The sequence below is a fragment of the Malus domestica genome, chromosome 07 (assembly GCF_042453785.1).
Source record: "Malus domestica chromosome 07, GDT2T_hap1".
NCBI classification, from domain to species: Eukaryota; Viridiplantae; Streptophyta; class Magnoliopsida; order Rosales; family Rosaceae; genus Malus; species Malus domestica.
In genome coordinates this window covers 6,946,255-6,958,509 of record NC_091667.1, presented here as the reverse complement: position 1 = coordinate 6,958,509, position 12,255 = coordinate 6,946,255, and the positions used below count along the sequence as shown (strand labels likewise).

General features: G+C 40.4%; 2 protein-coding genes across 2 annotated transcripts; both read right to left on the bottom strand.

Annotated features, from left to right (window-relative positions):
* Window positions 1-537, bottom strand: LOC103438865 (putative glycine-rich cell wall structural protein 1). Its single transcript, XM_029104837.2, has one exon. The coding sequence runs from the start codon at window positions 535-537 to the stop codon at window positions 1-3; it is 537 nt and encodes a 178-aa protein (XP_028960670.2).
* A 9,411-nt stretch (window positions 538-9,948) lies between these two features.
* LOC139197654 (uncharacterized) lies at window positions 9,949-11,943 on the bottom strand. The gene is made up of 3 exons (XM_070825594.1): window positions 11,785-11,943; window positions 11,222-11,412; window positions 9,949-10,963 (listed from the first exon to the last, which is right to left on the bottom strand). Exons 1-3 carry the CDS (start codon window positions 11,941-11,943, stop codon window positions 9,949-9,951), a joined length of 1,365 nt encoding a protein of 454 aa, XP_070681695.1.
* Between the last annotated feature and the right edge of the window lie 312 nt (window positions 11,944-12,255).

Sequence of the window (12,255 nt, the reverse complement as noted above, 5' to 3'; positions counted from 1 at the left end):
TCATGGTGAATCATTCCCACCTCCTTCACCATATCCAGACCCATAACCCTCCCCGTAACCAGAGCCACTACCACCACCATGGCCGCTTCCACCACCACCGCCACCACCACCTCCTCCGCCGCCCCCACCACCACCGCCCTTGCCACCTCCGCTACCATAGCCACTTCCACTTCCACTTCCATAACCTGACCCACTTCCTGTACTCGAGCCTTCACCACCTCCTCCCCCACCACCACCACCGCTGCCTCCTCCACCTCCACCTCTTCCTTTCCCACCACCAGACCCATAACCAGAACCACTACCGGACCCATATCCAGACCCAGAACCACCGTGTCCACCACCACCGCCGCCTCCTTCACCTCCACCGCCTCCGCCTCCACCTTCAATACCATACCCTGAACCACCCCCTCCACCACCTCCACCGCCGCCGCCGCCGCCACTACCACCCCCATTGGCCTTTAACGGTCTAGCAGCAAAGGAGAGCTCCACAAGTAGCAAAACCAAGAATGCAGCACCAATGACCCTAGTGCTGGCCATATTCAAACTTGAAAAACTCAATGTGCGTTGGTTAAGATTGTTCTTGAGATCAATGTGATTCTTTAGTGTAATGTGTTGGTTGAGACTTGTGAGTGAAGTATCTTGAGAAACCAAATACTTTGTGAGTAGACAAGGTTAAGGGTTGGTGTCTATATATAGGCATCAGAAAGCTAAGGGCACTATCCGAACTTTGTAGACATTAATATTCTAGTACCTTCCTTTTGCACTTACTAAATTATAATTGTTTGTACCATGCTTGATCAATCCCGAAACTACCGAGTACCGGTCAACGTTATACCATCAAGGACCCATAAGAGTTTCCCTCCAACCAGGAGGCCAATCACAACGCGACACGTGTCGATATCAGAAGCCAATCACAGTGCGACACATGTCAACATCAGAAGCCAATCACAACACGACACGTATCAATGTCAGAACAAAGCTAGAAACTCTCTTCTATAAAAGGATATCATTCTCCCACAATATTTCCTAATGTCATTTGTACTAAATCATTCACTTGTACTCACTAAAGGAGAGCTTGAACCTATGTACTTGTGTAAACCCTTCACAATTAATGAGAACTCCTTTACTCCGTAGACGTAGCCAATCTGGGTGAACCAGTTACATCTTGTGTTTGCTTCCTTATCTCTATCCATTTACATACTTATTCATACTAATGACCAGAGCAATCTAGCGAATGTCACAAACTTAACACTTTCTATTGTACCAAAGTCCTTACTGATTTTGTGCATCAATAATAATCAAAACGTGTGTACGGTTTTTTATTAGTGGCATTGGCGGTGGTGGTGGCTGTTGGGTGTGACGGTGGTGGTATTGTGGGTGATGCCTTTGTTCCTGTCCTCATGCAATTCCTTGCAGTTGAATATAAGTCCACTTCCACTTTTGACTCCAATGGTCCTAAAGATATACTTAGAAAAAATGGGACCATGCCAATAAGATGCATTCACACTTCAATTCTGTGCTGGATCGATACACGAATGCCACAACGAGTACATTAGTTTTCTATTAATATATATTTCCCAATGAATCAAATAGTAGTGTTAGTTTGTGGTGATGAGTTTTACATGTGTCTTCGTAAGCAACATTTTCACTTGAGAGAACGAATCACAATAGCAAAATATATGACACCTGACGCAGTGGGAATTCTATAGCCATGCAACTGTTTCGATATGTAGAACACCACTATTGGCATAAACTATTATTCCATATTTTTAATGCCAATTGATTAATGTGATGATGTATTTAGATAAAGCTAAGCTATACCGAATAATAGTTTATCCATTAACTCATCTGTCGGTTACCATATTGACTAACTTGGTGTTTTCTATATTCAACAATTTATGGAGTATTCTTTTGAGATGATTAGATTGTTAAAAAGAAAATAAGCATAAGTGGTGAATTGTTTTAACAGATAGAGTCTTCTTCTTCAACCAATTGTACAATATTCATCATTTTCTCACTCTTCGTAGTATAGATTAAAGTGGTACTATTAGTTGTAATAAAACAATTCAAATGACGAAAAAAAAAAGAGAACAACCTCATTACAAATGCTGACTATTATTTCATTGATTGAAAATAAATAAGAGCACTTCATATTTGTCAAGAAGGCTACATAATTTGCCAAAATTTCTTCTTACACAAAGAATGAATCCTAAACAAACAAGAAAGCAATCGTAAACCTAGTAAATAGTAGGAAAATTATCATTATTCGTATCCTTATCAGATAAAAAAGCAATCATAACTATATTGAGTTGAATTATGCTCGGAGCCATGTCAACTACTTATTTGGCACCTTGTCGTGAATTCTTAAATAACACATTCCTTCAATCCTTTCAATTAGTGAAACAACTAACAAATTAACATAAAGATAAGAATTAACGCATATCGAAGCTTCTCAGACAGTCATACTCTGACTTTGCCTTGCAAGCTATAAGCAATTACAACGACATCATACTCTGACTTTGCTTTGCAAGCTATAAGCAATTACAACGACATGTCATGCTTTTGGAAGATGCTGAAAATCTCAGGCCACAAAATCCCACTACCAGACTCACTCACCTACCCCAAAACATTTTCCTTCTAAATCGATTGATATTGATCTCTCGTGTGTTAGTGGGGAGAGAGGCTTTGTCATCTTTCTTCAAATATACGCTTCGAGTGACAAATGGCGTAATTCCTACATATACATATAATCAATCATATATGCATGCTTCCCTGTCTACTTCGTGTGAGTGACCATTTACAGCTTAGCTTGCATGCACTATGGCTCCCTCAATCATATCAATCTCAGGAAATCGGATCACGAACACGAATATAAAAAGAAGAAGACAAAGTGGTTCAATTTATGTGAGAGAAGAAGACAAGCAGTAGAAGACAAAAGTATGACTGGACATTTTTATCCTTGCATCTAACTACGATTTGATGGAAGTTTCACTTTGGATTAAATTTGCTAACAATATGTGACCACGAGGGTTTAAATTTTTATTTTTTAACACATGGACAATCTTGCAAATACTCTATTACCATGAGGATCATTAATCTGATTTGACCTATACATATAATGAATCATATATGCTTCCCTGTCTACTTCGCGTGAGTGACAATTTAGAGATTAGCTTGCATGCACTTTGGCTCCCTCAATCATATCAATGTAGGTGTGACGATCTCATCTTACCGAAGCAGCATCAGCATGGGATCTATCTTTGTATTACGTGCATATCTTTTTGTTTTGTGACAACAAAATTTTTCATTTTATGCAACAATATATTTACTTTAAAGGTGGAGGAACAAATTGGTATAAATTTTTCATCCACGAGATTTAAACTTAAGGTCACTTCTTACAAGATGAAGATAGATACTAGTTTCAGATCGGGCTAATGTTCCTATTAATCACGTCAGTATTGTTTCAACTTAACTGCTTGCACAGCTCATCAGGTGTTCACAAAATGCATCAATGTTATTAGTAGTAGAATCATACATTTATAAGTTGTAATACATTATGTCAAGTTTCCGAGCTAAGTTTACATTTTTAAACAAATACAACTAGACCGTAGGATTAAATGGCTTACAAAATGATATTTTAAACAGTTTTAATTTATTAGAAGGGCGATTTTAATTTGTGTTAACAAGAAAAGACGTTGTTCTGATCAACTAACATAATTTACGTGTTATTTGCATTAGTTAGACACATGGCACATTTAAAATGCAATGATTATGACATATGACTAAATGTTATACTTATATATGTAGTTAGTGCACTCATATGAAGGATGCAAAATAGACAGTGGAAAACTTCGTGCGTGGCTAGGCCTTACTTAGTGCTATACGCCTAATCATCAATAAATCATATGATTCATTAGTGTGTGATGATCAAAATACGTGGCATGCTAATACATTCTTATTAATCCAGATGCAGAAATATAGGTTGCCATTTGGAAACGTTTTGGGCATGAGTTGCAAGGAGTTTAAATTCCACTCAAACTGTAATTCTGGTAAATAACGACTCTAATTTATAGGTATGAGGAGTTGAACTTGAGTGCAGGCATACAGACATACCATCCTAAACTACTCAACTAACCATTTATAAGTGCGTAACTTAATTAATGATATTTCTGTGTGATCGATGTGCAGTGGAAATCAACATCAACAAGAAGATACTCTGGCGAATAAGCAGCGAATATGCTGCGACTAGCTAGCTAGAGAAACTTGTGCTGAAACTATCTATAATACATATTTCAAAGGTTACCACACGCGCAAAATGGTTAAAAACACCTATAATACTTGCAAAAATGATAAGGATATTGTAGTATAAATAATTTGAGCTAGCAAGGTCGTTCTCCACAAAGATTATTAAATAATTCGTATCAAACCAAATTTCAGTTAATTATTGTAAAGCAAAGATTTAGGATGATTGATTTTATGACCTAATTAAGTAAAAAACGAGTTTAATAACAGAGACTAGAACAATCTGCAATGTTAAAGATTATGAAAAAGAAACAGTTTTTAGAAATCAAATTGAGAAAGCATTAGGAATCCGCCGTCACCTTAACAATTTTATATAGTTCTTCAAATTACTTATGACCTATACATGCATATTTCGAAGGTTAGATTTTCCTAATATATGCCTACTTGGAACCCCAATATAGAGCGTATATCAAACATGCAATCCGTCTGTAGTATTCAGATCAAATCTATACATGCATGACTCATTAAGCTTTGTGAAACCTTTTGAAAAACCATGCAACCCTTAAGACATGGTATTCATCCTAAGTGAACTTGCACATATTAACCACAAGAAGCCTTCGTAAAATTTAGGGACCAACCTCCGACCAAAATTGTATCAAATTATTTTTCTAAATATCCTAATGGTCGTGAATCATCAAGACATTAGTTTAGACCGGTGATTAATAATTCAAAAACCTGCATGCATATAATCATAACCAAATTGAAAAAAAAACTACATATTCATTCCAAGACTCATGACCTCACCTTAACAAAAAGGGAATTAGTTACACATGTTCATAACTAATCAACATAAATTGTATTGAAATAATAAAAGATCAAAAACACCTTGAATGTAAAAGTCTGAAAAATCTCTACGCCAGGCCAATTTCCTCTCTCAAAAATTGCACGGAGAAGAAGTCCAAGAACAATAGGGCCGGCCAAGTTGATTTAACCTACTAAATTAAATCCTCCTAATAAAAGGTCTTCCAACAAGATTAGGAAACCAAATAAATAAAATAAAATATAAAACATAACCCTAAATTAAATGGTAAAATTCGCCTGAAAATCTGCATACCCACGTTTTGGACCCATATCAGCTCCAAAACTGGCCCAAAATAGCTAGATTTAAAGCTTGGAATATTCTAAACACTTCTCCAGAAGGCCGCGAACCCAGAGGTCATCTTGGGTTCCAAAAATCACAATTAAGCCCATAAACATCACTTTACAGCACCGCGCACTACTTCTTTATTCCATCGCCAAAAAATAACCATTTGGTATTCTAAATTTTGACACGAACAGGCCAAGGGACACATGTACATCCACCAATTTGAATCATTCTAAAATTCGTCTGTTTGATCACGTTTTGCTCTAAAGAAAGTCGAATGTCCTATATTGAAAATATAAAGCAAAGTATCAAAATTCTACCAAAATATACTAAAAATAGGTTGAAATATATAATATGAAATTGACTCATCACTAGCTTAAGCTAGTTTATGTGACAGAAGCCAGAACATAGGCAGCGGAGTGGTTGACTGGACAGGGTCTATGTTTGGGCCTGAAAACAAAAACTAGTTAGCTACAAGCTCTCTACACTTGTGTTCCTTATATGCATGCAACACTTACATTTCTCTTTCTCTGAAATTATTAGTCTTGTTCGCGTCAGGAATTTCCGTCGGGGATGTTTCCTGGTCGACGAGCACACAGCTCCCCTGGAGGTTGGCGCCGGTTGAGGGCTGCTGTCGGGCTTCTGCTTCGCTGTCGGGCGTTGTCGGGCAAGTCTAGTCGGGCAAGTTTCGTCGAGCAAGACTCTCCGGGCAAGGCTCGTCGGGCAAGGCTTATCGGGTAAGGTTGCTCGTCTTGCAGGTTCCTATCTTTGTAGTTTTGTTAAAGGTCTGAAAACTTAGAGGGATAGAGAGAGAGAGATTACAAAAGATGAATCGATACTACAGCAAGGTTGAACAAGGTAGCAGAGCTATTACAAAGGGTTAGAGATAGGGTTATCCCGAGAGGGATGAAGGCTTGTCCCGAAAGGGATGAAGGCTGACTACAACTTTGTTTTGAAGGCAAATCTGGCTTTGGGCAGAGTTTGTGCTTGCATATGTTTGTTTGATTGAGTGTCTTTATTCCTGATTTTTCTTTCTTCTTATATAGACAACTCGGCTTGGCTTCCTGTAGCAGCAGCCTTGCCCGAATGCGGTTTGAGGGTGATGACTCATCGGCTTTTTTACATGTACTGCCATCATAAAGTACTTTATGGGCTGTGTAGCTGATCAGTCTATACCACTTGGCCCTTGGGTAGGTAAGCAAGTGGTCTTCATGAGCTGCACCAGGTCAGAAAAGGCCCTTTCTGCCTTCTGGGCTTTGACTAGGCTTCGGCTATCTTCCCTTTCGAGCCTCCTTTTGGGCCAGCTCCTTTCTTGAGCCTAAAGTTAACTTTTAATCCAAACAGTGCCCCCTTCAATTAATGCTAAGGTTGGAATCCCAGGTGTCATCATTGATTGAATATCCGCATGCGTGTATCTCAATCTTTTGGAACTTCGTGTTTTCTAGACAAGATGAAGGCAACCCCGTGCCCCTTGCTCTTCTCACGACCTTTGAACTATCCCCTGGGGCTCTATAAATTCTGGCTCGAAATCTCTTCTGTCAAGCCATCAAATCCTCTTCAGCCTTCTCCTCCATCATCTTCGAGCGTTTCAGAAACTGAGCAATGGGTTCCTTAGGCGTTGAGTGGGGTTTCCTAAAACTCTATTTTCGTGAGAAAAAAGGGCTTTCATCAAAAGACTGCTATCTCCAACACCCTTGGTCGAACACCCCACTATCTCCAACACCCTTGGTCAAACGGTTTCCTCTCGCAGACTCGTCTTCCCGCTTGTTACGGTGATAAATCGGGCTTGACCATCACCTACGGCGATGGTCCTGTCTGAGGATCCTCTACCAGGCCCATGTTGGCCGCACAACCCGATCATCTAATCGGGTTCCATCCATGAAGACATCGGAAAATCAGCTGAAGATCCCATTGCATCCAGAAAGAGAATTGACTGTAATGCGTTGGCTTAGAACCTTTTGTAAATTTCATCAATTTGTCGAAATGAAATATATATTATCTCAGCAACTCTTGTCTTTCCATCTTCTTGAATGATTGATAAATATACACTGCACATTGATATCCTGAAGCTTGCTTTACCTCGCATCTTCTTCGATATAACAGTCTCTGACATCCCACAACGTAGGACAACATTTCTTTAAGAATCTAACATTAATGGGATGTTTATGCCTGTTTCCCTCAAGGTCCGCCAAGTAGTATCCCTCTTTATCCAAAACGCGATTAATAATGAAAGGACCTTCCCATGTCGGGCTCCATTTTCCAAAGCCCCTGAGCTGAGCTCCTAGAGGGATGACTGTCTTCCATACTAAATCTCCCTCCTTGAAGGATTTCATCTTCACCTTTTTGTTATAAGCTCGGGCAACGGCTCGCTTTCCTTCTTGAATCTGGTTCAAAGCTTCAATTCGGGCGGCATCCAAGTCTTCAATTCCTTGACACATGGCTTCGACATACTCTTCACTATGCAATCCAAATTGATTTTGAATTCTTAAAGAACTCATATTGATTTCCACGGAGAGTACTGCATCTTGCCCGAAAGTTAAAGCATAAGGAGTTGTCCCTGTTCCTGCTTTCTTAGAAGTTCTGTATGCCCACAAAGTGTTCCATATATTTTCATGCCATTTTTCTGAGCTATCAATCACCATCCTTTTGATAATGTTGACCAGGATCTTGTTGCTGGCTTCTGCCTGGCCATTTGATTGTGGGCAGTGAAGAAAATATCGATAATATCGGCGATATTTCGCCGATATTATCGTTTTTTTGGGGTTCCGATATTTTTTTAACTATCCAAATTGTTTTCGGCAAAATATCGTGATATTATCGATAATATCGCGATATTTTTGAAACAATCGCGATATTTTGAAACTGTTCAAATCGGAGAAGAACGCTGGAGCAAATTAATCGAATCCCTAAATCCCCAAATTCGAATTCAAAGCAAATGAACTGAATCCCTAATTCCTAAATCCCTAAAATCGAATTCAGTACAAAAATGAAATTACATGCAGAAAATTCGAAATCTGTACAAAAATTAAATTACAAACCGAGAAGAAGAGAAGTAGGAGCCTGGGAACGTCGTCTTCCTCACGAATCCAAGACGGCTGGGACAACGTCGTGCTCCTCACCGACGACTACGATGAATTCCGATCCATCGTCCGGTGTCCGCTGCCTCCGCTCAGTTTCTCCACAACCGTTGATTTGCTATGACACGACAGTTACGACTCGACGACTGGGACTAACGATACGGCTTCTCCATTGGACAAGGTGGTTTAGAAGACGGTTATGGAGTGGTGTCGACGACTGGGTTTGAAAGCAGCTGCATGCCGGATCTCAACGCACCCTCTCGAAATACCGCAGCAAAACGCGGTTTGAAAGCAGCTGCATGCCGGATCTGAAAGATGAAGGAGGATGATCGCCGCTGGGGGTGGGTAGAGGACATGGCTGGATCGGGAAAAGATGCAGGGGAAAAGAAAAAATAGAGGAGAAAGCAAAAAGAAAAACAGAAGAAGAAGAGAAAGAAGAAAAGACAGAGGAACAGACCAAGAAGGGAAAAACAAGAGAAAAACAGGAGGAGGAAGGGGGAAAGGGCAACCGACTCCAGCCGAAGCCAGAGTCGGCGCCGGAGAAAATGGGGTGAGAGAATGAGAGTTCGAGAGAGAGATAGAGTTGAGAACTGAGAGAGAGTGAGGGGTCCGAGAAGGACTCGGGAAAAGAGAGAGAGAGATAGGGTGAGGTGAGGGGTCCGAGAGGGACTCGGGAAAAAAGAGAGAGAGATAGGGTGAGGGTTAGTGGTCTGCCACGTGGCAGCGTGACAGAGAGTGAGAATCAAGATGGAGGGTCCAGATTAGATTAGGATAAAAGACTCAATTGTACAATTTATATAATTTCAGGGAAAGAGTGAAAATATAAATTAATCTGAGGGTCCAGATTAGATTAGGATAAAGGACTCAATTTCAGGGAAAAAGTGAAAATATATAATTTCAGGAAAGAGTGAAAAATTTGAACCTTAAAGAGTGAAAAATTTGCCAGCTCGCTATATAATCAACTTAAATCAGTTAAATCCATCATGCAATGCATTTCCTTCCAATTTTTTGTGATAAACTAATAGATAATTGACTAAATAACCATCCTGCAAAGTTTCATTAAAAATTTCCAAGTTTTTCTTACAATTTCCGTGGTTTCCATGTAATTTTTATCGATATCGATATTATCCCGATTTTTCCATCGATATTTCCGTGTTTTCGGACTACCAATATTTCCGATATTACCGATATTTTCTTCCTTGATTGTGGGTAGTACGGAATGGACTGGATCATCTTTATTTTGTACTTACTTGCGAATTCCTCAACTTTTTTTGAAATAAAAGATGGCCCACGATCCGTTACTATGGTTTCGGGCACCCCATATCTGTGCAGAATCTTGATCTCGATAAAATTCTTGACTGTGGCTGAAGTTATGGATTTTACTGCTGATGCTTCCACCCACTTGGTGAAGTAATCTGTTGCTACAATTATGAAGGTATGCCCTTTGCTAGAAGCTGGATAGATTTGCCCGATGAAGTCCATCGCCTACCCTCTGAAGGGCCAAGGCTTGACCACTGGATTTAAAGGTACCAAGGGCACATGCTGGAGAGGTTCGTGCCTCTGACATTCTTCACAACCTCGGGCATAAGACTTGCAATCTTTTTCCATGTCGGGCCAGAAATAACCATACCTCCTAAGCAACCATCTCATCTTCGTTCCAGCCTGATGTGCTCCACATACTCCTTCATGTACTTCGGCCATTACCCTCATGGATTCTTCTTGGCCCAAGCATTTCAATAGTAACCCATCTGGAGTTTTTCTTAGTAAGTTCTTCGCCCATAAGACATACTTGGTTGCTTGCTGTCTATCATTCTTGCTTGTAGGCGAGGAAGGATCCTTCAAATGATGAATGATAGGTGACCTCCAATCTTCTATCTCGGCCTCTAGCACCATTATATCTAGACTGAATCCCCTTTTTAAGATGGAAGGAAGGTTTCTCCTTTGGATCTCGACATCTACCCCATATTTCCTCTCCTGTATTGGCACTCCTGAGGCTAGTTGTGCCATCTCGTTGGCCGCTAAATTGGATTCCCTGGGAACATGATTGACCGATATCTCAGAATCCCAGAAATTCAATAATTGCGTAGCTGCCAAGTAATACCCCGCCATGGTAATATGTCTGCACTTGAACTCCCCATTTAACTGGTTTATTACCAACTCTGAATCCCCAAAGACCTCTACCTCTACTGCCCCCAAATCCATCAAGATTTCCAGACCAATAATTAAGGTCTCATACTCTGCCCGATTATTAGTATTCCCTTGGTAGTCCAAGAGAAATGAATAATAATGATAAACTCCCTGAGGGTTTACAATTACAATTCCCGCTCCTGAAGCCTTCTGAGTGTGGGATCCATCGAAATACAACTTCCAATGAGTGATCCAGAGACCAGCTACTCTTCTTATCTCTTGCTGGACCCAGTCTTCTTTGCCCGAAATATCTTTTCTCGGTGGGATCCAAATGCTAGTAACCTCTAAGCTTCCCGGGATATTGATCACCTCACTTGGAGATTATTGATGCTCGATTAGGAAGTCGGCAATTGCTTGACCTTTGACTGCCCTTTGGGGTACGTACTGAAAACTGAATTCCGATAAAGCTAGAATCCATTTCCCAATCCTTCCTGTGAGCATTGGCTTTGCCAACATGTACTTTATCACATATGTCTTGGCGATGATGTGCACGTGACAAGGTAACATGTAATGCCTTAATTTACTGGCAATGAAATATAAAGCCAAGCATAATCTCTCTACCGGGGAATACCTTGTTTCTACCTCGGTCAAAATTCTACTGAGGTAGTACACTGCCTGCTCCTTCCCGCCTTCATTATTTTGGGCTAGCAAACTCCCGATTGACTTTTCAGAGGCAGAAATATACAGCTTCAAGGGGTTTCCCCTTTGAGGTGGCACCAACACTGGTGGAGAAGTTAAATAGGCCTTGATGCTGTCAAAGGCCTGTTGGTGCGGTGGTCCCCATTCAAATTTCTCTTTATCTTTCAACCTTAGTAAAGGAGACAGCGGCTGGATCTTACCTACTAAATTAGCAATGAATCTCCTCAAAAAGTTAATTTTGCCCAGTAACCTCTAGAGTTGTACCTTGTTGGTGGGTGAAGGTGACTCCATTATTTCCCGAGATTTGTTCTTATCCACTTCTACACCTCTTTGATGCACCAGGAATCCCAAGAAGTTGCCCGCTCTTACTCCAAACGCACACTTCTTTGGATTCATCTTCAATTTGTGGATCCTCATCCTTGCTAATGTCTGTCTGAGATCTTCCAGATGCTATCCTTCTGTCTTGGACTTTACCACTATGTCATCGATGTATACCTCCATGCTCTGGCCAATTAGATCATGAAAGATGGCATTCATTGCCATCTGGTAAGTTGCACCAGCGTTCTTGAGCCCGAATGACATGACCAGATATTCATATGCCCCCACATGACCGGGACACCTAAAAGCTGTTTTATGTATATCTTTTGGAGCCATCTTTATCTGATTATACCCGGCATTCCCATCCATAAAAGATAGGACTTTATGTTTTGCTACTGCATCTATGGATAAATCGGTCATGGGCATGGGATACTCATCCTTTGGTGTAGCGCCATTAATATTTCTGTAATCCACACAACATCGTACCGCTTTTGTTACAGCTTTTAAAACGGGTACGATGTTGGCCAACCACTCCATATATTTGGCTGGTCTGATAAAGCTAGCTTTCACTAGCCTTTCAATCTCTTCTTTGACCTTTTCTTCTATCTTCTTTGACATCCTCCGTGGTGCTTGCTTGACAGGTTTATA

Excerpts from the sequence above, each read along its gene's own strand:
- LOC103438865 (XM_029104837.2), bottom strand. The coding sequence starts at position 537 with ATGGCCAGCACTAGGGTCATTGGTGCTGCATTCTTGGTTTTGCTACTT.
- LOC139197654 (XM_070825594.1), bottom strand. The coding sequence starts at position 11,943 with ATGGCTCCAAAAGATATACATAAAACAGCTTTTAGGTGTCCCGGTCAT. Across the intron at positions 11,413-11,784 it reads TAATTGGCCAGAGCATGGAG|GCCTTTGACAGCATCAAGGC; the intron begins GTATACATCGAT and ends CCGCACCAACAG. Across the intron at positions 10,964-11,221 it reads TTGACCGAGGTAGAAACAAG|TGAGGTGATCAATATCCCGG; the intron begins GTATTCCCCGGT and ends ATAATCTCCAAG.